Source organism: Ipomoea triloba, chromosome 6 (assembly GCF_003576645.1).
Source record: "Ipomoea triloba cultivar NCNSP0323 chromosome 6, ASM357664v1".
Classification (NCBI taxonomy): domain Eukaryota; kingdom Viridiplantae; phylum Streptophyta; class Magnoliopsida; order Solanales; family Convolvulaceae; genus Ipomoea; species Ipomoea triloba.
The window spans coordinates 7,412,434-7,437,003 of NC_044921.1; the positions used below are offsets into that span (position 1 = coordinate 7,412,434).

Sequence of the window (24,570 nt, forward strand, 5' to 3'; positions counted from 1 at the left end):
ACAGAACGGTTGCCTAGAATACACAGAACGGTTGCCTAAAATACACAGAATGATTGCCTAGAATATACAAAATATTAACATAAATACAGAGACCGGCCGAAACAGGAAACGTGATTTCCAAAAAAAACGGACGATTAGTTTACAATGCTCAAAACGACATCGTTTAGGTATGTGGTGCACATTGCTATGTGCACCGTGGTGCATGGTATAATTTGCCACCTTTCTAGTATAGCAAGTGCAAAAATAAAACTCTACCATTTTTATGAGTCGTTCCCCATTAATTATTACTTGATATGTTATTATTTTATTGATGTTCTTTATATTTGATTAAAAAATTTTTATTCACTCATTGTGAAATTTGCTAATTCAAAAATAATCCATGAATATAAAACAATTTATTTTTTAAAAAATTGTGTTACATCAATTAGTAAATATAATATAATAATTTTAGTAGACAAGAGTAGCAATATTTTTCTTTCCGTATATTTTTTGTGCGTTTTTTAGAAACTCAGTATCACTATCACAATATTGACTTGAATCCTCTCCTTACTTATAGAGAGAACCCAATGGGGTAGTTCAAGTGGTAAGTGAGATCTCTTTGTGGGGAAGAATTTCGAGAGAATCCTGGTTTGATTCCATAAGTGACGATTCCCCTTGGGCCAGCTTCTGTGCCTTTCGGGGCGAACGCGGGTGGACCCGGACCGTTAAACTGATGGAAAAAGACCAGGTGAATTTACCAAAAACAAAAAAAGAACTTATTTACATAGAGATAAATTTACTTGCACATATTTAACTATTTAAGTAAATATTTTATTTTTTGAAACGTCCATAACTATTTATAAGGTAGTATCTGTTTTATACTTTTTTCGTATTTTCTAATCTAAAGAATTAATGTTTTCACCATCAGAGTTGGATACCACTTATTTGGAATGGTAAATACGGAGTATTATTTAATTGTCAATTATTGTGTTTTGTCTTTGATTTTTATTTCTTTGTTAGACTTGTTGATCGTGACAAAACAAATTCCACATGTGCACTTATTTGGCTTTTGTTTTTATTGTAAACCAATAAAATTGTGACATTGCAAATGACATTTGTCGCTCTTAAATACTACATAGGTAGCATTGGAGCACTAGCATCCTCTCATTCGATATTTGTTAGTGTATATAATTTTGAAACTATTACATATGCGTAGAGTTTATTTAATGTACACTTTTAAAAAGTAATTGTAGGTTCTCCTAGTCACAACAGGGAAGGGGTGGGGGCTCAAGGCATGTGTGAGGTTTAATTCATGCGACGAACATTCAATATTTGAATCTGAATTTGGACTTCTTTTGCGAAGAAATGAATAATTTGGTATTAAATATCGAAACTAGATTGACTCGATCACTCGATTTAACTGTTCATAAGTTTGGAGGTGGGTTTATAAAGTCCAAAATATAGTAAGGAAATTTAAAAAAAAAATCAAAAAAATGAAATTGGGGCGGCCACATGTATTTTCCACACGTTTCGTCATTTTCTACATTTAATTCTGTTAAAAAAAAAAAAACAGAAACTGCCAATATTCAATAAACACGTGTTTCTCAGGTTTCAGTGCTCTTTCCACTGCCTTTCCCGCAACACTGTTCCTGTTCGTTCTGCCGCTCTGTGTGTATATATATATATATATATATGTGTATGCAAGCGTGTGTAAAGCAATCAAGTTGCAGAAATACACCTGATCTCTCTCAACCAAATTTCATTTCTTCACTCTATACTCATCAACACTACCGGTTCAGCAAAGTCGATCGAAGAAAAACATTAATTGCTGGGAAATGGCAAAGCAGATGGCGTTGTTGGTGAGTTCTTCATCGTCCTGGGTCGAGGTTGTTCCTGCGATTCTCGTATCGCGGAAGAAGATATCCAATTCTCCTTCGCTGGAAACCATATTTGAAGAGGATTGCAGCGACGAACATGACGTCGATGATGCTCATCAGCCTACTTCTTGTTCTGGGAATTTTTGAGATATTTTTTTTTTGGTTTTAAATTGATGTTAGCTGCTTGCTTCTATGATGCTTGGACTGAGGTTTAATGCTCTGCCGAGCGCAGAAAGGTTAATGTTACAATAGGACGAATTGCTACATGAATGTAATATATATATATATATAATTGCTTCTCTCTGCTCAATAATGTTATAATTAATTATTCTAATATCATTAACATATCTCCACCACAATAATATTCATTTTTTGACTGAGAAGGTGCCCTTCTCCTCCATTGCCCAGATTGGTTTGTCTTCACTAAATCTGTTAGATAAAGGAATACTTAGGATAAGCTTAGCATCACGGGGGTGAAAGATGTCCTTAATAACCTCTGCATCCCAATCTCTAGTATGAGGGTTGATAAGAGATGAGACAGTGTCATTTTGCAGTAGGGGAAAATGACTAGTGATGATTCTGGGGTTGAGTTTATCAGGCAGCCATTGGTCAGTCCAGATCATAATTTGATTGCTATTGCCCACTCTCCATCTAGTATACTTGCGAATAATTTCCCTAGTTTCAGAGAGGCTACTCCAGATGAATGAAGGGTTGTGACCTTTAACAACATCAATGAAAGAGGTGTTGGGGAAGTATCTACATTTGAATAATCTGGCAACGAATGAGAATGGGTTATCCATAAGCCTCCAAGCCTGCTTACGTAAGAGGGCGAGGTTAAACTCCATGAGGCTTCTAAAGCCAAGACCGCCCCAATCTTTGGGAGCACACAAAGCAAACGATTGTTTCTAGTGAATTTCTTTTTTCTCACCTTCCTCACCCTTCCACCAATATGCATTCATGACCCTTTCAATTTCCTTGATGAGATTCTTGGGGAACAAGAAGACGTTTATAGCGTATGTTGAAATTGCTTGTAGTACATTTTTCAATAAAATTTCCCTGCCTGCTTTAGAGGTAAGCTTATTTCCCCAACTTTGCACTCTAGACACAATTCTATTTTTAATGAAGCCAAGTATCCGTTTCTTGTTTCTGCCCACAATAAAAGGTAACCCGGCCCTAAGTAAGATCCATTACATTCTTCCCTTCTAACACTCAAAATATTCTAAACTAGAGAGCGACTATCCGCATCCACATTTTTTCTAAAAATTAAAGTAGATTTATCCAAATTAATGACTTGGCAAGAGGTTAAAAGTGCGGTCTCGGGGGGATTGGCTCTGAAAAAGAAGAAACTATCATCGGCAAAGAGGAAATGAGTGATTATAGGAGCATTCCTTGCGATAGAAACACCATGAAAGGAACCTTGCACCTCAGCAGATTGAATCATGGAGTTTAAGCCTTCGGCATCAATAATGAATAGGTAGGGAGACAGGGGGTCACCCTGTCTCAGACCTCTACTATAGAAAATAGGTCCAATTTCATCTTCTTCAGTAAGGATAGCGTACTTGACAGTAGATAAGCATTCAGTGATCAGATTAATCCATTTGTCAGAAAATCCCATACGAGCCATGATTACAATAAGAAAGCTCCACTCTACCCTATCAAAAGCTTTGCTAATATCAATCTTTAAAGTAGCATAACCTTCTTTCGTTGGTAGAAATAAAAGAGAAGTGTTTGAGTATATTAAGAATAGAATTGTCATTAGAGTCCAAAGGTGGAATCATAAGTTTCTTACTAGAGTTGGGAGGGAGGTTTTGTTGAAGAGTGTGATTCGAACAATACCCTCTTTTGCCATAAATGTGTTCTTATTGCCTATGTCCATGATAAAGGAAATTGGAAGGGTGGTGAATGGTTTTTGTGTGTGTGGGGGAGGGGGGTGAAAATGAGGGGAGGAGGGGTATCTGTTGGAAAACATAGGACTAAATTTGTATTCTTAAACAGTGGAGAATGATGAGGTTTAGGAAACTAAAGGAATTCAATCTTGCTATCTTGTGTAAACAAGGGTGGAGGCTGCTGCGCAATCAATCTTCTTTAGTGGCTAAGGTCCTCAAACCTAAATACTATCCTAATTGTTCCCTTCTGGAGTTAAAAAAAAAAGGTGGCAACCCCTCTTTCATTTGGAGTAGTTTATTGGAATCATAGGAGCTTATAAGGATACATGGCAGGTGGATGGTAGGTAATGGGAATTCCATAAGAATTTGGAAAGATAAGTGACTTTCTAATTGTTACAATTCTGCACTGACAACTTATCCTTTTCCTTATATGAAAAATGCAACAGTCTCCTCAATAATCAAAGTGCTAAATGTGATGAGGATCAACGGTATTTTCAATAGTAGGGATTCGAGACTTATTAATAGCATCCCTTTACCTGTTTATAATAAGGAAAACAAACTGATTTGGGATAGGGACGAGAGATGTCAATTATTTACTATGAAAAGCTGTTATAAGGCTTAATTACGTGATTTTTCTAATAAGATTCCTCGTGCTTGGATAGTTGTTTGGAAGGTGAATATTCTTCCGAAAGTGAAGGTTTTCTTTTAGCAAGCTTGCACCTCTTGTTTGCCCATTTCCACTTTGCTTAAGCATAAGAGAGTGAATTGTCACTGTATATGTTTGATTTGTCGGGACCCAAAAACTATACTCTATACATTAGTGAAGTGCAAGTTGGCTAGGGAGTGCTAGAATATTTTGAACAGATTTAAAAATCCTGATGCTTATAAGAACTTTACAGATTGGGTCAATGACAATGTTAGTGTTATAAATAATAATGAGTTTTCCATCCTGATTATGTTGTGTTGGAACATTTGGCTTAACAGGAACGAAAAGATTTGGAGGAATACTTCTTGCATGGCAACTCATATTACAAAGAGATTGTTGTCCTATTTTAGGGATTGGAGAGAAATTTCCAAAGATGACCATCGCAATGCTCCTCTTCCTGTCAGTGCAATTATTAAATGGGAAAAACCTCAATTTAGCTTGCTCAAATTAAATGTAGATGCAATTATAGATACAAATAGGCATGACCACGGTTCGGTTCTGGTTCCGAACCGGCGGTTCCCAATTTCGAAATTGGACGAACCGGAACCGAACCTTACAGGTACGGTTCCAAGTACAGTTTGGAACCAGCGGTTCCGGTTCGAATCGACGGTTTCGAACCGGATTTTAAAAAAAAAATTGTAATTTTTTTTTAATTTTTAAAATTGTCCAAATTCAACAATTAATATTTTTTGTTGAAAAAATTTCATTCTAAAATGTTTTTTAAATAGTTATATTAAATATTTAAACTTCAAAGTTAAACTATATTTAAAAAAATTGTTATAGTTGAATTTTAAAATGGTATTTAAAGTTTAAACATTAATCAAATAATAATTAAACTTTAACTAAATAATAAATAATAATTAAAAAAATTAAATATTTTCTGGTTTGGAACCGGAATCGACGGTTCCGGTTCCGGTTCCGGTCCGGTTCCAACAGTACACGGTTCGGTTCGAACCGTGGTCATCCCTAGATACAAAAGGCGGAATTATGGGCTTTGGTTGGATCCTTAGAGACAATCAAGGCCAATTTAAAGAACTATATGCACTCCATGGTTGGGTACCTACTAGGGATGGCAACGGGGCGGGGCGGGGGCGGGGAGTATACTCCCCGTCCCTGTCCCCGTGACCCCGTCCCCATCCCCGTCCCCGTCCCCGTCCCCGGCGGGGAGTTAGAAATATTCCCCCATCCCCATCCCCGCGGGGAATTAGGCGGGGACGGGGATTTCCCATTCCCCGTCAACTTTTAGTCAAAATGTTAAATAATTGTAATTTTTAATAATTAAAAAAATCGAAGTTCTAGTCTCAAAAATTAAAATACTAAGTCTACAAACATATATATATATCTAAAAACATAATAAATGTGAATGAAGGTTATACCCCTCATTTATGTCCGTTTTTTCCGTTAAGTTTTTTTGTACATTATGCTATAAAAGTTGTACTACATAATATTTTGGACAAATATACCCCTACCGTTATAACTTCCGTTATCATTTTCACTATTGTTACTATGCACATGCATCCACCATATATTTTCTTATCTTCTTCAATAATAATAATAAAATTAAATATACACATTAAAATATTAGAGTTATATGTTAGGTATTTTTTAGAATATAAATATCCAATTTAGAAAAATATTTTACATTATTATTATTATTTATTATATTAAAATTTAAATAAATTTAAAATTTTAATATAAAATACTAATATTGGGCACCTATTTTTTGCGCATCGCGCATAGGAAAAACTAGTATATATATAAAAGGTGTAGAATTTAAGATATATTACAGTATATATTACATTACCAGTCTAGACAGTAGTATATTACAGGTACAAGGAAGTGAGGGACTGGTAATGTCAATTTAAGATATATTACAGTATATATTACTTATATATACTAAGTAAAATACTGTATATATTACAGTAGTATACCTAATTACGTACTGCCTGTATATAAAGAACTAAAAGAAATGCATACTGCCACTTATATATACAGTGGCAATATTACATTAATTATATATATATATAGTGCATTACATATATAAAGTACATTACATGTACACTGCTAGTGTGTGTGATAATATATATATATATATATATATATATATATATATATATATATATATATATATATATATATGGGGACGGGGCGGGGCGGGGAGGGGTATCCCCGTCCCCGTCCCCGATACCCGAATATTTTCCCCATCCCCGTCCCCGTCGGGGCGGGGATCGGGGATCCCCGTCGGGGACGGGACAAATTGCCATCCCTAGTACCTACCCTCTAAGGGAAGTTGAAGCAGTTGCCATCGCAAAACTATGATAGAGTAATGGTGGAGTATGATGTTTTTGTTGTGGTTCAAGGTCTTAATTCTAGCTCAAGAGAGTCTTCTTTTGACTTGATTATGTTAGACACTAAAAATAGATTAAGTTTGTTTAACAACGGCTCCTTTTTCTCTCTAAAACCAAACGCCTTTCTCTGCTGCTTAACTTTGGCTACCTTCTACATTTGCTCTCGTTCTTCTTCCGCCCCGACCACCGTCGCAGCTCCGTCTGCCTCCGACCACCGCCACAGATCTTCTTCTTCCGTTTTCTTTCCCTTTGAATAAAATAATAGTAGGTAGATATTGGGGTTTGTGTTGGTAGTCTTGAACTCGATCCCAACCCTACTTTGACTTTACCCACTTTTTATTTTCTCTATTATTGTGTTTTCCTCTCGTTACTTTCACGAGCATTTTTCATCTCGTTACTTTCACGAGCTTTTCATTTTCATTAACATAAATCGTTTAGTTTGGTTTCGGCAAGTGTTGATCTTATCCTGGGCAAGCAAAAAAGAATGATGACGAAGACCCAGATCTTTGATGAAGCTTTAAGCTCCCTGAANGTCTTAATTCTAGCTCAAGAGAGTCTTCTTTTGACTTGATTATGTTAGACACTAAAAATAGATTAAGTTTGTTTAACAACGGCTCCTTTTTCTCTCTAAAACCAAACGCCTTTCTCTGCTGCTTAACTTTGGCTACCTTCTACATTTGCTCTCGTTCTTCTTCCGCCCCGACCACCGTCGCAGCTCCGTCTGCCTCCGACCACCGCCACAGATCTTCTTCTTCCGTTTTCTTTCCCTTTGAATAAAATAATAGTAGGTAGATATTGGGGTTTGTGTTGGTAGTCTTGAACTCGATCCCAACCCTACTTTGACTTTACCCACTTTTTATTTTCTCTATTATTGTGTTTTCCTCTCGTTACTTTCACGAGCATTTTTCATCTCGTTACTTTCACGAGCTTTTCATTTTCATTAACATAAATCGTTTAGTTTGGTTTCGGCAAGTGTTGATCTTATCCTGGGCAAGCAAAAAAGAATGATGACGAAGACCCAGATCTTTGATGAAGCTTTAAGCTCCCTGAATGAACATAACTTCCTAGTTATGAAACAGTCTGCGATTCAAGTTTTCTATAGCATAGTTAGAAAAGTTGTTTCTATGTCTGGTTGTAAGGAATGGTTTACCATTTCATTGATAGTTGATGTAAACGTTTTATGTTATGAATTAATGGAATAGCTACGTTTACCTTCAAAAAAAAAAGTTTGTTTAACAACGTGTCTATCTCTTTTGTAAAGCGATATGTGAACCTACAATTCCTACATTAGCTCGAGAGTCTATTACTAAGTCAGATTGCGAGGAGTGGATCATTTATTCTTCTTTTCTTTGTAATGTCGAGGATCTAAATTAATAGATGTTTTGGATTTTCCTAAAAAGAAAATTAAAGCACTAAGGGTGTGTTTGGAAACTAGAAAAATGACTTATTGAAAATGTTTTTTAGTGTTTCATTTTTCAGAAAATAGTTTCATTTTTAGTGTTTGGTTGCATTTTGAAAAACTGTCTTTGTGTGTTTGGTTTATTTTTTGAAAAAATGAGTAGAGTTGTATAATTAAGCATTTTAATTATTTTATTTAGAATTTTAAAAATATTTATAATTTATAATAATGTTAAAAATAATATTATTTATTAAAAATAAAATACAAAAAATTTAATTAAAAAAAACCAACCCTCTGTTTCCTCGCGGAAATCAATAATTTACTAGTTTCCACCCGAAAACTAAAGCATTAATGCCGCGAAAACCAAGGTTGTGACTCTTGTGATGCTGCGAAAGTCATTTTCTGAGAAAGCACCTATATTTTTCACGGTCAACGAAAATTGATTTACGTTCACTTAAGTTCTACATATCCAAATACTAAAAATTTTTAAAAATGATTTCAGAATTTATTTTCTGGTTTCCAAACACTACCTGAACCGAAATCAGAAACCCAACCCCATTGGCCAATCGCATATCAATCGGGTTATCCCCCAACATAGGGTTTTCCACAGCCTCGCACCAGCATTTTTCTGATCCTTCTCACACCAAAAATCAATCAAAAATGGCTGAAGAGGCACAGTACGCATCGGAAGCGGGGTCGAACAAGAGGAAGTACGAGGAGCCAACCTCCCCTTCCCCGGTGACACGCAGGCCCACCGGATTCTCTGCCCCAATCTCTTCACTGTCTCCACCCGACGTTTCCGCCGCCGCGGGCGCTCCTCCTCCTTCGTACAATAATGTCGCGCCTCCGATGGACGACTTCCAGCTGGCGAAGCAGAGGGCTCAGGAGATCGCTGCTCGGCTAATCAACAACTCGGATCCAAAAAAGCCCAGGGTTGACAACGGTGGTGGCGCTGGTGCTTATGAAACTAGAGAACGTAAGTGTTTCAGCTTCATCCTTATACGTGATGCTTTTCTGACTGGCCTGTCTTCTTTACGCATATTAATCTTGTGCCTATTATCATCCCTTATGTTATGCGTTTATGCGTATTCCCTGTGAAAGATTTTTGGCATTTTATTTACTGCAGCTCAGAAGCCAGTTGGGTCTACTTTACTTCCTTCAGTAACTGGATCATTCGGTTATCCCGGTCCAAGCAAGAAGATAGAGGTTCCAAATTCCAGGGTTGGTGTAATCATTGGCAAGGGTGGGGAAACCATCAGGTATCTTCAACTCCAATCTGGAGCAAAGATACAAGTTACCAGAGACATGGATGCTGACCTTAGTTCTCAGACTAGAGGGGTTGAACTAATGGGCACTCCAGAGCAGATAGCCAAGGCTGAGCAGTTGATTCAAGATGTTCTTTCTGAGGTAGAATTTCAATTTATAAATTATTTATACCATTTCTATTCATATTATAGTTTCTTCTATTAAACCATTAGGCCTATCCTTTGGTCAGGGCGTCCTGTTTAAGATAAGTTATGGTTTATGTGCTTTTAGTGGTTTGCCCGCTACTAATACACTGTAATTGAGATAGGCTGATTCAGGTGGTTCTGGCATAGTATCACGAAGGGTAACTGGACAGCAACCTGGAGCTGAACAATTTGTTATGAAAGTCCCAAACAACAAGGTATACTGCCAGTAAGATTTGTTTGCTATATGGTGAAATACTTCTATGTTCTATCATTATCAACTGGTGTGTGTATAGGTTGGCCTTGTTATTGGCAAAGGTGGAGAAAGCATAAAAAACATGCAAGCAAGATCAGGAGCACGTATTCAGGTACACTTAATCCCTCTTTTATTTGCTTGTGAGCACCAACATTCATTGCCAATTATGCAGTGTCAATAATTGTTTGAATTCTTATGACTTTTACAGGTGATACCTTTGCACTTGCCACCTGGTGACACTTCAACTGAGAGGACTGTACAGATTGATGGATCAAGTGATCAGATTGAGCATGCAAAACAGCTTATCAATGAAGTTATCAGTGAGGTATATTGGTTGTGCATAATGTTGTGGATTTATTCTTGTGAACCTGTGCCTGAAATGCAATTTAGGTATTCTGTTTAGTTTGTGTGCCCATATTTTTTACTATCCTTCGGTGCTTGTAAAGAGAATATCCTGCGCAAATATGCTAAGAGTTAAATACTCACTGCTGGACTGTAGAAGCATTCCTTCTCAAGTCAATAGTGTGATCTTATTTAGCTTTATTTTCTGAATATCTGTATTGGTATTTAGAGTCTACTTTTGACATCAGTGGCATAACCTTGACTCCAATGCAGTCTTATCATTTGTAGATCCTGGCAGCGCAATGAGGTCCAGTAGTTTTCATTCCTTTTTTATTGGGGTGAAGGTCTAAATATTTCGATATTCTTAATTTGGTGATTGGATGGATATCTTTACTGGAATCATTCTAGCCTAATAATATTATATACGTAGACTAACTGCCATAGAATTCTGGTATCATATCCTGTGACTTATGTTGATGAATAATTGTCTCCTATACCAAACCAATATCTATACATGCAAATACAGGGTGTATGCATATGTATATTTTGCCATTCCTCTTTGGATGTACAGCCAGGCTGATTGAGATTCTATAGTTCGTGTTGAATGTCCCTGGATGGACAGGTAATGTGGCCTTATGCAGTGCCCTTAGTTGCAAACTAGGACCTTGTTAACCAATGATATTCTACTGCTAGTACACCATGATCCATTGCTATCCATTCTTGATAAGGGTGCATTATAAATGGAATGCTAGTAAAGTGATATTTATGCAGACTTTTCTCCTGTTGTTTTTCTCGGGTATTGGTTGAAACTGCATACACATGAGTTAAATTTATAAAGGTTTTAAGTCAATTTTAACATCCAAGTTCATAATGCCTTTTGAGGTGTTAAGATATGTCAGTTCCTATTTTAAATTGTTGGATATTTTATTGGACTTGGATATCTGATTTCATGTGAGGCAGGTCTTGTCAAGCCAATTTCACTGAGGTATGAAGGCAGTTTATAAGTTCCCTAATGTAGTGGATGTATTTTACTCGAGTTTCTCAACAATTTTTAGATGATTTTTCTAGTAAATAGTGTTTGGGGTTGTCATATCAATTCTTTTTGGTTAGTTTCATATCTGATTTTTTGTTGTCATTTGGGCCAATTCTAGAGTTAGTTTGTTAATGGAAAGTCGGTGACACCAAACATGGAACCATTATGTTGGGTCTTCATCAGGGCTGTTCGGGTATGTTTTCAAACTGTAGTAGATAATTATCCTCACATAATGGAGAAAAAATGTCTGCCCAGTATGAAAATGCCCCATTCATTTCTTATCCGACTTCAAGGTACAAAGTATCTTTAAAATTTACAAGCTATGGTGATGCTAAATTTATGGTTGGCATAACTAACGAGACTCTAAGTAATTTATGAATTATATTTTTTGTGTATGCTGCGTAAATAGAATCCATTTATTAATGCTACTATTGGCTTTGAATTAAGTTCATCACGCTTTAATGACTACACCCTTGCATTATTGTATTTGTAAATGTGGAGAATTGGAAAGGATTGCAGCCTCTTGTATGATTATGGTATCAGATTAATGGAACTATTAGATATTAGAGCTGCCAAATTGTTTATTGAATGTTTTGGTACAAGGCTATCTTCTGTGTTTTTAAAATATTCTTGTTTAGTACTTGACTGGGTGTATCTGTGTGTATTTGATTTGTGTTATGTATGATTACTTTTTGCTCCTTTTATTTCTATAGATATCCCAACTCCCAAGATCAGCATTTTGAGGGAGTTAGTAGTCAGTAACTCAGTATCATATCCATAAATAATTATATTTGTTTGATTCACTGTTGTCAATATAAATGTTGAGAGTCTATGGAATAATAAAAAAAAAGAAGTATTCTGAAAAAGAAGAAGTAAAATTCCACTTTCAATTTAAATGGCTAGTTGATAAGTGGAAAAAGAAAAAGAAAAAACACTAAAGACTATTTTAATACTTTAATAGTAATATATTGATATAAATAACTTATATTAAATTAATAATTAATAAAAACTATATTAATAATTAATATTAGTTATTAATATTAAAAATAAAATTAATTAATACTCTGTACTAATTGAATTTGCATTTGTGAAATTTTGGTAAAAATTTAGGATGTGGAGAATTATTCGTGTTGAATGCTCTACTTAGTTGTTAACCACTTAGTATTTTTTCTGAATTGCCATGCGAGAATGGGTTTCAGTAAATACAATTATCCCAATTTTATAAGTGCATTGCCAAACATTTTGGAAATTGTTTAGCTTTTTTTTTTGGCCATATGTTGTTGCACTTATCACTTCAATTAGGGTGAGGATGGGGCCTCTGCAGAAGTTTGTGTCCCAATCAAAGAGTACGGTATGTTGGTGTCTAATCTTTTTGCCTTAATGAGACTGTAATTTACTAATTTGCATATCTAGAATAACAGTGGCTTATTTTAGATTAATTGTTTTGATTGTTGCATTTATATCTTGCTGGTTATTTTGTTGTATTTTATTTTATGTATACCAATCATTTTACTTCATTGTCTACCCAATGTGGTATGGATTAGTTATTCGTGGTTCATTTTAGATAACAACTTTGTGCAGAATCGTGCTAGAAATCCATCAATGACTGGTGCATATCCTCAGCAAGGATATCAGGCACGGCCACCAACTAGCTGGGCCCCTCCTGGTGGACAAATGCAGCAACCTGGTTATGGATATATGCAGCCTGGAACATACCCTGGTCCATCACCCCAATATAGCATGCCTCAACCACCATACCCTGGTTACCCCCCTCAACCAACATCTGCTGGATATGGCACTGGCTGGGATCAATCAAATCCGAATCAACAGACAGCTCCTGGAGGTGGTTATGATTACTACAGCCAGGTGCCACCACAGCAGCAGCAACCAACTTCGGGAGGCTCTGCTGCTCCTACTGATAGTAGTGGTGCCTATGGCTACAATCAACAACCATCCTCTGGTTACAGTCAAGGACAAAGTTATTCCCAAGATGGTTATAGTGGATATCATGCACCTGCCCCTCAATCTGGCTATCCAAATCCTGTTCCTGGATATGATCAGCAACAAGGTTATAATTCTACTACTGGGTACAGTAATACCTCCAACCCAGCAGCTGATGGCCAGACGCCTTCATATGGGACACAGAGTGATACAAGTCAAGCACCTCCAAATCAGTCAGTGGGCAGCCAACCTGGGTACCATGCTTCCCAGCCTGGGGGGTATGGCATCCCAACTTCTCAAGGTGGATACGGGACACAGCCATCTGCCTATGGCAACAACTATGGACAACCCCCATCTCAAAAGCCTCCAGCTAGTCAACCAGCTTACAGTCAGCCACAACAGTCACCTAGTGCCCAGGGAGTTTATGCACAGCCCCCTCAGGTATATCCACACTCTCAGCCTTCACCTACTCTATCTGGTTATTCTCAGCCTGATTCTGGTTCCCAGCGTGCTCCCTCTACTGGATATGGTGCCCCGGCAAGTCAACCGGGTTATGGCCCTCCACCCTATGGGGCGCCACAGATGACTCAATCAGGAGTGCCATACAATAGTGGGTATGGTGGTAGTGGTTATTCCCAGGCTTCAGCATACTCCACTGATGGAAGTGGTGGTGGTGGTGCACGTGCGAGCTATGATACAGCACCAACTTCTCAGTCCTCCCAGCCTACTGGGTCGGCAAAAACCTCTCCACAGAGTTGATTTCTTTGACTTAAATGGTGGTTATGAATTTTGCATGTACTTTGGTTATGTTCAGTATGTTTAGTTTCTTGATCTTTTGAATGTAGAATTAATTTGTTGTGATATCTGTTTTGTTATCTTAACTCTAATTGCAGTATGACTCTATGTTTCATAATTCGTGGTTCTTAGTCTATGTTTATTCTTGTAAGGGAATATGGTCAAATAGATCATTAAACATTATATGAAAGAGCAATTAGGTTTTGAATTTTAATGTGGCAATTAAGCACTTAAACTTATTAAAAGTTAGTCAAATAAGCCTGGTAAACAACCGGTTACCGGTAAAATTTTGATGATGTGACATGTAGATTGTTGTTGACTACTACATGCTACGATTGACCGTCTTTGTTTACAGAAAAGGTGATGGTCGGTGGTTGCCTTCTTTAAAGAAAAAGGTGATTGCACCTTTACTGAAGAAGGCACCTTCTCTACTAGAGAAGGGTGATTGACGCCTTCTCCAATAGAAGGCAATTGGTTGCCTTCTCTTTGGGAATTGGAAAAGGCGATCAGTGCCTTCTACAGTAGTGGAGTTGGTTGCCAAGGTCACCTTCTTGAAGGCAATGATACTTTGACTTTGACATGTCTTTCAACAAAGCAGACCATTGTTGGAGAAGAGCATGATGAAGAATTACAAGTCTTTTACAACTGATCTCCTGATAATGGAGAGAGTGGAGTGTTCAAGGACTTGCCAGCTCTACAATAATACTTATGACAATTCAACGTGACCGTGATGGATGGGGAGAGCTTTCCTATCCACGCTGGGGACGGGACGGCATCCCTTGCACCCAAACTCGACCTCGAACCCCGTTTCTCATCCCTGACCTCGATTCCATGAATTATATTATATTACATATATTATATTTATATATAATAATTAGTTATTTTTATATGATATAAATTAAAGGAAAAAAATGTTAAATAAGTTACTAAACTTTTACACTGTGTAATTGAATCATTAAAAATTTAAAAATTGTACAAATAGTATTTCTTACAAATTAATTTAAAATTTTCATTAAATATGATGTCATAATGTCAAATTATATATAAAAATAATTTTAGTTATTATTTATAAAAATTAAAAGAAAAAAAAACCATTTTAAAAAAATCAAAAAAAGGGGAGACAACCATCTTTGTCTACTGTGAATGAAGGGGAGGCAGCGAAGGCTACCCAAGGGAGCAGCCATGGCTGCCACCCCCTTCATCCACAACAGATGAATGACGACCTCCACCTTTTTTTTTTTTGAAATTTTTAATTTTAAAAAATAATAATTGAAATAATTTTTATATATGATTTGACATTATGATATCATATTTAATGGAAACTTGGAAATAATCAGTAAAAAATAATGCTATTTGCACAATTTTTAAGTTTTTAATGGTCTAATTGCACATTTTTTTGTTTGATGGTTCAATTGCACAAAATGTAAAAGTTCAGTGGCCTATTTGACACGTTTTTTTTAAATTTAAAAAATTTTATTTGAGATATTGGATGAATGGTATGCTAATAAGCTAATTAGATTGTTTGCTTGAGGCTCAATCTCATGACCTCTCATATGGAAGAGTCAATACATGATATCTGAGCAACTTGACAACTAATTAGATATTTAAATATACTAATTTACAAACTAATTATATAATTTAACTTATATTCGGTATATATTGTTTTAAACTCTACTAAAAAATTGAGGCGGGGAATCTCTAGCTCCGCAAAATTCCCATGGGATGGAGGCTAAATCTGACTCTGCCACAATTTATCGAACACTTTATGTGCAAAACCAAAACTTGAAACTGCACTATTACATTAGTTTCAAAAAAAAAAGAAACTGCACTATTACATACAGTATTCTTTTTTTTTTTTTTTGAAAGGACATACAGTATTCTTGATCTCACCCAGGAAGGAAGGAGACAAAGAGTAAGCTAGATTGCAAGAGAGAGATGGCTTGTGTTGCTTTAACTTCTCTCATCGCAACCATTGAGCTTCAGTTTCTGCAACCCACCCCGAGGGCGTCTCTCCACGATCGAGCACCGATCAAATCTTTCGTTGCAAACCTTGCTTCATTGCTAGCGATTCTCCGGGAGGAATCCAGTGGTGCAGTGAAAGATTTGGAAATCCAGACCAGAGACTTTGCACTCAAAGCTGAAGACGACATCGAAATGCAACTGTGGAACTTTCTTATGGCGGAAGACACAGAGAGAGAACATCTAGAAAAAGCTTCTGAGGAGCTCCTTCAAACCTTGCGAGGATCAGCAGAAATTGCAGCGGAGTTGCTGAAGATTATAACCAGAGAAATAGAGTCCTGTGTAAGTGAGAGAGAGAAGGCTAGTGTAGCTTTAACTATTCTCATTACGAAATTTAAGTATTACTTTTTCCACCCCATCCCAACCGTGTCTCTCGATGATGGAGCAGCAATGCTATCTTTCTTAGAAAACCTTTCTTCTCTGCAAGCCTGCTTATTGCAGGGGAAATCCAATGGTGGTGCTGCAATCAAGAAATTGGAAACCAAAATCAGAAACTTCGCACTCAAAGCTGAAGATGACATCGAAATACAACTAAGCAACTTTCTTTTAGCCAAATACACCGAGCATGAAGGAGAAGCTTCCCAGGAACTCCATCGAACTTTGAGAGAAGCGGCCGAAATTGCAGCAGAGTTGTTGAAGATTATCAACAAAGAAAAAGAGGATGAGAGAGAGAGGGAGATGGCTTGTTTTGAGTTAACTTCTCTCAGGGCAGCTATTGAGGTGATAATGAATTCTCTTCATGAGGAAGCGGGAATCAAATGTAATTTCTTGGAAGACCTTTCTACTTTGCAAGACTTTCTGCGGGAGGAATGTAGTGGTGGTGCTACAACCCAAGATTTGAAAACCAAAATCAGAAACTTCGCACTCAAAGCTGAATATGACATCCAAATACAACTAAGCAACTTTTTTCAAGCCAAGGAAAAAGAGTCTCAAGAAGAAGCTTCCAGGGGACTATATCAAGCCTGGCAAGAAGCATCAGAAAACGCAACCGAGTTGTTGAAGATTATCACCAAAGAAAAAGAGGACTATGGAAGTGCGAGACAGATGGCTAGTAATGCTTTATATATTTTCATGAAAAAATTTCATTTAGACTTTTTGCATCCCACCCCAATAGTGCTTCTTGATGATAAAGCAGTAATGATATCTTTCTTTGAAAAGCTTTCTTCTTTGCAAGCCATACTGCAGAGGGAGTCTAGTGGTGGTGCAGCAATCAAAGATTTGGAAACCAAAATCAGAGACTTTGTACTCAAGGTTGAAGATGACATTGAAACACAAATAAAATTTTTAATTCAGGCCAAATATGACATAGAATATCAAGAACAAGCTTCCCAACTCAATCAAACCTTGCAAGAAGCAGCCAAAAATGCAGAAGAGTTGTTAATGATTTTCAACAGCGAAAACGAGTGTGATGATGAGATAGAGATGGCTTGTGTTGCTTTAAGTAGTCTCATGGGAACAATTAAGCAGGAGTTTCTTGATGATGAAGCAGTAATGAAATCTATCCTTGTAAAGATTTCTTCTTTGCAAGCCTTTTTGCAAAAGGAGTCCAGGGATGGTGCTGCAGTGAAAGATTTGGAAACTAAAATAAAAAACTTTGCACTCAGAGCTGGAGATGGCATCAAAATCCAACTAAACAATTTTCTTCAGGCCAGAGACACAGAGTATCAAGAAAAATTTTCTGAGGAACTTCATCAGACCATGCGAGAAGCAGCAGAAAGTGCAGCAGAGTTGTTGAAGATTATCAACAGTAGAAGCAATGAAGTTGATGAGGCAAATGAAACTCAAACATCGAATAGTTGGTTAAAACATGCTTCCTATTCTGCGAATGTTGAGTCTGATGGATCCTCACAGCGCTTTCTAAAGCTTGAGGGCAGAATGGTTGTTCGTCACCATGATTATGGAGTGATAACGAACCAACTACTCTCTTCCTATGGTCAACCACCAAAAACGATAATCTCAATTGTTGGAATGGTGGGTATTGGAAAGACTATGTTAGCTAGAAATGTCTATGAAGATCCATTAGTTGCATCGCATTTCCATGTACGAGGTTGGAGTACCATACCTCAAGACTACAATAAGATCCGAATGCTATGCGACCTTCTTAAGTCAATTACGCCAACAAAGCCAAATTTAATTAAAAAGGGAAGCACTCCAGATGAACTAGAAATGCAGATACGCAAATGTTTACTTGGTAGGAGGTATCTAATTGTTTTGGATAATATTTTGAGCAATCAAGCTTGGATTGACTTCATACAGTGTGTTCCTAATGACATAGATGGAAGTTGCATATTACTAACCACTAGCCACTTCAAACGAGAGTACTACCGTAGCAACTATATCCATCACATGACTTTGCTAGATCCAGAAGAAAGCTGGAATCTATTTTGTAATATCCTTCCTATTAAAGAGCACATGGCACCTAAATTTGAAAACATTAAGAACGATGTTGTGGAGAAATGTGATGGATTACCACAGTTAATTGTTGAAGTTGCCAAGCGCTTATCTAAATGCAACAACATACAACAGGGATGGAAGAAGATTGAAAAGGAATTAGAGTCATTGGGAATTCTAGATCGCAATGCACTCTATGCCCTTTACAATCCATTGCCACATCATTTGAAAGTTTGCTTTCTATATTTTGGGATCTTCCCAAAACGTTATAAAATTCAGGTTAAAACGCTTATAAGGTTATGGATTGCCGAGGGATTTGTGAAGCCATTGGAACATAAGGAGTTATATAATCAAGCTTATGGGTATTTACAAGAGCTTATTGATAGAAGCCTTCTCTTAATTGAAAATCAAAGTTTTGACGGCAAAACCAAGACTTGTAGAATGCACAGTGCCTTGCATAGCTTCTGTGTAGGAGAAGCTCAGAAACATGGTATCTTATGTGCAGTAAATATTCAGCAACACTCAGGTTTGCCATTAAAAGAGTTTGCAAATTCCTGCCGTTGGTTAAGTTTTTGCTCACATAGTTTTGACTACTATGTGCTCTTTAGTACAAATATCTCTCGCTCCATTTTCTTCTTTCATGATAATCCTGAAATCTTTGTTCCTCCAAAACTGTTAAGAGTTATGGCTTTTGATCCTTCTGTATTCCTTCAAAGAGTGCCAGTGAATGTAAGGGATTTAGTTTTTTTGAGATACCTATCTATAACACAGTGGTTTGAAGGTCTTGATCATGTAGTTTCAAATAATCCATATTTGCTATCCCTTGTTGTTTCCAGTAATGAATCACAATTCGGAGCACCACCTGTCCATTTGCCATCCAGTATTTGGGAGGCACCACAGTTAAGGCATCTTGAACTTGGTGATTCATATAGGGTGGATTCCCCAAGCATGGTTAAAGAAAATTTGCAATCATTATCTTGGGTGGTGAGACTTATTCATTGCAGAAAGGAGGTGTATGACAAGTTACCTAACATAAAAAAGCTGAAAATTTCCCTGAAAGATGATGACATAGAGGCCAGTCACACTGGTGGATCTTACAGCAATCCCATTATTTTGGATTATCTTGACTATTTGGAAGAGCTTGAGAAGCTAACTATTTCAATATCTGTTGGCTGTGTGTTAACCCTTACAGCAAGGTTGGTGTTTCCTTCACAATTGAAGAAGTTGAGGTTGAGTGGGACTAATCTTTCTGAAAGGGATTTGACTGTAATTGGCATGTTGCCACAACTTATGGTGCTCAAGTTAGAAAATGCCTTCCAAGGAACGGTATGGAAAGTATCTAAAGGAGGATTCCGTAGATTAAGATTCTTGCTGCTTGAAGATATAAAACTCAAACAGTGGGAGTGGGAAACTTGTGATGATGATAACTTTCCCGTGCTTGAGCACATAGTCTTAAGATTCTGTTATAGTTTGAAACAGATCCCTGGGATATTTAAAGATGTTTTTACGCTGAAATTAATTGTGTTTGAGGAGTGTTGCCCTTCCCTTGTTGCTTCTGCCAAAAAGATTCAATATGAGCACTGGGCATGTGGAGACGTAACTTTTGAGGTTAGAAGCTAAAGTGTGACTCAGTCTTAATTTTTTTTTATTTCTTTTCTTCTCAATGCTGACCTTCTTTACAATACCATTACTATTTCTTTCCCTGATCTCATTTCATTTTCTGCATTATTTTTCATAGATCAAAATAATGGGCCCTGAATATGATACAGATGTGTCTTTAGAAGACGACTTGGCCAGCCTCACAGATACAGAATTATCTGTAGAAGATGACTTGGCCAACCCAACACTCTCAGAGTGAATTAATCGTAGTTACAAAATGGTACTTGTGAAGCTACATGTGACATGTGTCTTTGTGTCTAAATTTATATTTGTTTCCATATGAAATGATGTGCTGATATTTTTTTTTTCTGGAGAGGGGAGGAGAACATCCAAGATCAGTATCTGATCCTCAGAGTGTTGGAGCCACCAAGAAGCCCAAGCTCATCTTCACGCATGAGATGATGTGCTGATATTTTATTGGGTAATTTTTGCATTTTCTAGAGTTAGATTCTACTTTATTTTATTTGTAATTTATAATGAATTTTATGATATGGGTTTGGGCTTACATTTGGTAATAGAGGAACGAGTTTGGCTAATTTTCAATAATTGAGAACTAAATATGCTTAATTTTGAAGTTGAGGACCAAATATGAAAAGACTTAGTAGTCAAGTGACCTTTAGTTTAATTAACTTATTTAGAATAATATCACTCTATCACCATGGTATATAACCAGAAAGCTGATCAGTATATGGTGTTGTTTTCTTGTCAGGTAATTTATGCAGTATTGCTGTACCTGGTTTTGTCACTGTAGTATTGTCAAGGAAATGGGAAGCTGCAAGTGCTCAAGTACTTAAGATCTAGAGGTAAGAGGAATTGCTTGGTTATTTCGTTCTGCCTCTAGCTAATTGAAGATATAGAGGTAACAGGTTTTGCAAGGCTAAGTGTAATTTTGAAAACTTCTTCATGAGATTGATTACATCCATTTCAGGCATTTTGTAGGGCATCAGTCAAATCTCATGAGATTGATTACATCCATTTCAGGCATTTTGTAGGGCATCAGTCAAATCAAAGATTTTACGGTGATCCTGGTTTCTAAGAGAAGGCTTTCAAATCTGTAGTTAGTCTTCAGGTGATGCTTTTTTACCATTTTATTTTAAGCAACTGGATGCTCTAGACTACTGGTGTGTTGTATACTTGAAATAACTTGCAGAAAAATTATATTCTTTAAAAAGGTTGCAGAATAAGCATGCCTTTCCTCAACAAAGAATGAAAAGTTCTTTAACAGAGAGAAATTATATAAAACTGATGTTGCCTTGCATTTTAACTTCATAATTACTGAACCACATTCACCAACTACTAATTATATTCTATTACTAATTCAAAGCAATTTGCCAACAACTACTAATTATATTCTATTACTAATTCAAAGCAATTTGCCAACAACTCAAAGTATGAAATAAGAAATGGAGAAGCTCCCAAAAGTCACACCTCTTTGATAACTTTTTTTTTTTTTGAATACTACTAACTCTATTACAATGCAGTATCTGTTCATAACTACTTTCTCAACCTATTGAAAACACAAGAGAAACACAAGAGTCAGAAAGGGAAATGTTTGATGCCACTGGACCACAAGATCTTTGGCACCTCTTTGATAACTAAAACTTCTTTCTTCTTCTTCTTCATTCTATTACTAATTCAAAGATCAAATAGGATTACTATTTCTGTTAGGAAAAATTGCAGATTAAATGAAGGGAACATTCAATTTGCCAACAACTCAAAGTATGAAATAAGAAATGGAGAAGCTCCCAAAAGTCACACCTCTTTGATAACTAAAACTTTCTTCTTCTTCTTCTGTGTGTTTTGCATTCTTTTCCTAGTAAGCAGGATAATGAAGAGAACTTGAAAAGTTAATTTTATTTTTTATGATGATGATGTGTGTGTTTTGCATTCGTTTCCTAGTAAGCAGGATAATGAAGAGAACTTGAAAAGTTAATTTTATTTTTTATGATGATGATGTGTGTGTTTTGCATTATTTTCCTAGTAAGCAGGATAATGAAGAGAACTTGAAAAGGTTTACTAGCGACTTGGACTCTTGGAGTACGCTTGGAGGCAAAGGTACTAAATTGTCTTTTTTGGTTCAAATGATTGTGCATTTTTAGAACATGGGAAGACCTCGTGTGCTACACGTGTTCAGAATATGATATTCAATAAAATCATGTATCCAACGTTTTGATATATAGAACAAAATTGGCAAGTTAAATAAAATATGAGTAGAGAGAGCATGTTGTTATTGTTCCTTTAGATATCAAAGATATCAATTTTGAAAAAGGAGTTTTATGTGACACATCAATATCTATCATATCTGCAAAGTTTTAGATATAGACTCAGCAAAGCGGAAGTAGAGTGAATGATTTACATTACAGATTGAAATGGCTTTTGCTTCTAAGTGTTTAAAACCACATCTTCAAGCATCTCTTTTCATTTTTTTCACGCGGGGCAAAAACTTGTATGAGGATCCGTGAGACGGGTCAGGTCAAGATGAAAATGCAATACTTATATTGAAAAATGTAATACTAATAAGGAATAAAGTGATTGTTACTTATAAGGGAGAGAATAATACTTTTGAGAAAAAATGTAATACTTTTACGTTTTGATTTAAAAGTATTATATTTTTCTCAAAAGTATTACATTTTTCTTTATAAGTAACAAATATTTTATTTCTGATTCGTATTACATTTTCAGTAGAAGTATTACATTTTCATTTTAACCCGACCCGTCTCACAGATCCGGGAGAGTCACTCTTCACTCGGATATGATCAGGTTCAGATAAGTTAGAAATTAAGTGCTTACTCTATATTTCTTCCAAAATCTTGTTGCAGGCACTCACTGGTTGATTCCCATCTGATGGGAATGCATATCCCAAAGCTAGGCATGTGGCATTTGTTCTTGTCATTGGAGAAGATGGCAAATGGTTCTGAAGTTGAAGTACTGATGTTACTAAGATGATTGATTTACTTTACAATTAAGGTGAAGAGCCACTGTAAAATTGCACTCATCAATGGCATGGGAGGTAAATCTTAACCCGAAATCAATGAGTTGATTACGACTGAAAATTTTTGACAAAAACTTGTGTGACACCGTCTCACGGGTCTCAATCCATGAGACAGGTCGGATCTTTGATTAATGAAGCCAAAGATCCAACCTATTAATCAAATATCTGACCCGTCTCACGGATTGAGACCCGTGAGACGGTCCCCGCAAGTGTTACACAAAAATTTTAGGGTTATGGCCAAAAAATTTGAATTTGAAAAAAAATTAACCTGATAAGTCTGAAACTGATAAGTTTGATAGCTCGAGTCACTTAAGATTTAAAAAAAAAATAAAAAAATTCACGAGTGATGGGAACCAAATATATAGGGAGTTCTATGTAAACTCATCTCTAGCATTTTTTTTTATTAAATTTGTAAATAAAGTTTTAAATAAATATGCTTATAAATTTATTTCAAAATAATTTTTTTATGAAAATAAATAATGAAAAAGAAAACTTATTATAATTATGGTATTATGGTGTAAATATAATAATTATTTTTAGTTGAAATATGAAATTGGAGGTTTAGATGGATTGAATAATGCATAGGTTTATATTTATTAGTGCAAATTTATTAATTTATTAAAAATTAAAAGTCTAAAATGTTTAATCCAACAACTTAAAATTTTAGAGTTAGGGTTACAAATTTTGAACCCGATAAGCTTAAACTCGATAAACGTGATGACTCAATTAACCATTATTCTATGGACCATGGTCCACATAGCTGTGCGGATCACAAATAATAAATATATTATTTGTGTACCTAAAGTATATTATTTGAGTATTGAAAGTACATTATTATTTTATACTATCAAATAATATATATTCAGTACCCAAATAATGTACTGTAAGCTTATTTATTTCAATATAATGTTGAGGGCATATGTGTTCTGTAAAATTATACATTATTCTTTACTAGAAATACATGGGAAGGGGAGTAAGCTTTGCAAATCACACGAAATAGTAATCCTGTAAAATTTCCAAAAAATAATAATTATTTACACGATTGTCATTGAGTTTTTTTTTTTTTAAATTTTTATTTGTAGTGATGGATATGATAAAGTTTTTGTATTATAGAACTTTTCTATTATGTGATTGGGTATTCACTTAAATTGTTTTTAAAATGATATATATATATATATACACACACACACACTAGTTATCACACGCATTAAATTAATGTCCAATGTGTATTTTTAAATTAGTGTTCCTTAATTAGTTAAAGTAGTCATATAATAATGATAGAGAATTTTTTTTTAAATCTCTTATTTTAATAACAGATAAAGAGATTGGTAATAGCTAAATTATAACTAAAGTAAAAACAAATAAATCACACTAAAGCGGGCTGTCTTTCATGATCAACCATTTGAATTAAACAATTGGATAAAGAGTACTAATTTGAGAAGATTAAGGGTGCGTTTGGTTCGCACATGGAATCGGAATCGGAATGGGTATCAAATACT

General features: G+C 35.9%; 2 protein-coding genes across 5 annotated transcripts; both read left to right on the forward strand.

Annotated features, from left to right (window-relative positions):
* The first annotated feature begins 8,758 nt into the window (after positions 1–8,758).
* Positions 8,759–14,128, forward strand: LOC116022983 (far upstream element-binding protein 2-like). 2 transcript variants are annotated; one of them, XM_031263909.1, is made up of 7 exons: positions 8,759–9,171; positions 9,322–9,602; positions 9,769–9,861; positions 9,940–10,011; positions 10,108–10,224; positions 12,856–13,656; positions 13,723–14,128. In XM_031263909.1, exons 1-7 carry the CDS (start codon positions 8,856–8,858, stop codon positions 13,972–13,974), a joined length of 1,932 nt encoding a protein of 643 aa, XP_031119769.1. In that variant the 5' UTR covers positions 8,759–8,855; the 3' UTR covers positions 13,975–14,128. The 2 variants fall into 2 exon arrangements, with proteins under 2 accessions (XP_031119769.1, XP_031119768.1); XM_031263908.1 differs by having other exon boundaries at positions 12,856–14,128.
* A 1,817-nt stretch (positions 14,129–15,945) lies between these two features.
* Positions 15,946–23,132, forward strand: LOC116022981 (putative late blight resistance protein homolog R1B-8). Of its 3 annotated transcripts, none has more exons than XM_031263904.1 (7): positions 15,946–20,028; positions 20,159–20,299; positions 20,394–20,500; positions 20,789–20,882; positions 21,061–21,148; positions 22,061–22,134; positions 22,899–23,132. In XM_031263904.1, exons 1-2 carry the CDS (start codon positions 15,946–15,948, stop codon positions 20,276–20,278), a joined length of 4,203 nt encoding a protein of 1,400 aa, XP_031119764.1. In that variant the 3' UTR covers positions 20,279–20,299; positions 20,394–20,500; positions 20,789–20,882; positions 21,061–21,148; positions 22,061–22,134; positions 22,899–23,132. The 3 variants fall into 3 exon arrangements, with proteins under 3 accessions (XP_031119764.1, XP_031119763.1, XP_031119765.1); XM_031263903.1 differs by having other exon boundaries at positions 22,068–22,134; XM_031263905.1 differs by lacking the exon at positions 20,394–20,500 and having other exon boundaries at positions 22,068–22,134.
* The last annotated feature ends 1,438 nt before the right edge of the window (positions 23,133–24,570 follow it).

Bases quoted from the DNA above. Each gene is read 5' to 3' on its own strand.
- LOC116022983 (XM_031263908.1), top strand. From the start codon at position 8,856: ATGGCTGAAGAGGCACAGTACGCATCGGAAGCGGGGTCGAACAAGAGG. The intron at 9,862-9,939 runs GTATACTGCCAG...GTGTGTGTATAG, and splicing joins TGAAAGTCCCAAACAACAAG to GTTGGCCTTGTTATTGGCAA. The intron at 10,012-10,107 runs GTACACTTAATC...TGACTTTTACAG, and splicing joins GATCAGGAGCACGTATTCAG to GTGATACCTTTGCACTTGCC.
- LOC116022981 (XM_031263904.1), top strand. From the start codon at position 15,946: ATGGCTTGTGTTGCTTTAACTTCTCTCATCGCAACCATTGAGCTTCAG. The intron at 20,029-20,158 runs GTTAGAAGCTAA...TATTTTTCATAG, and splicing joins GTGGAGACGTAACTTTTGAG to ATCAAAATAATGGGCCCTGA.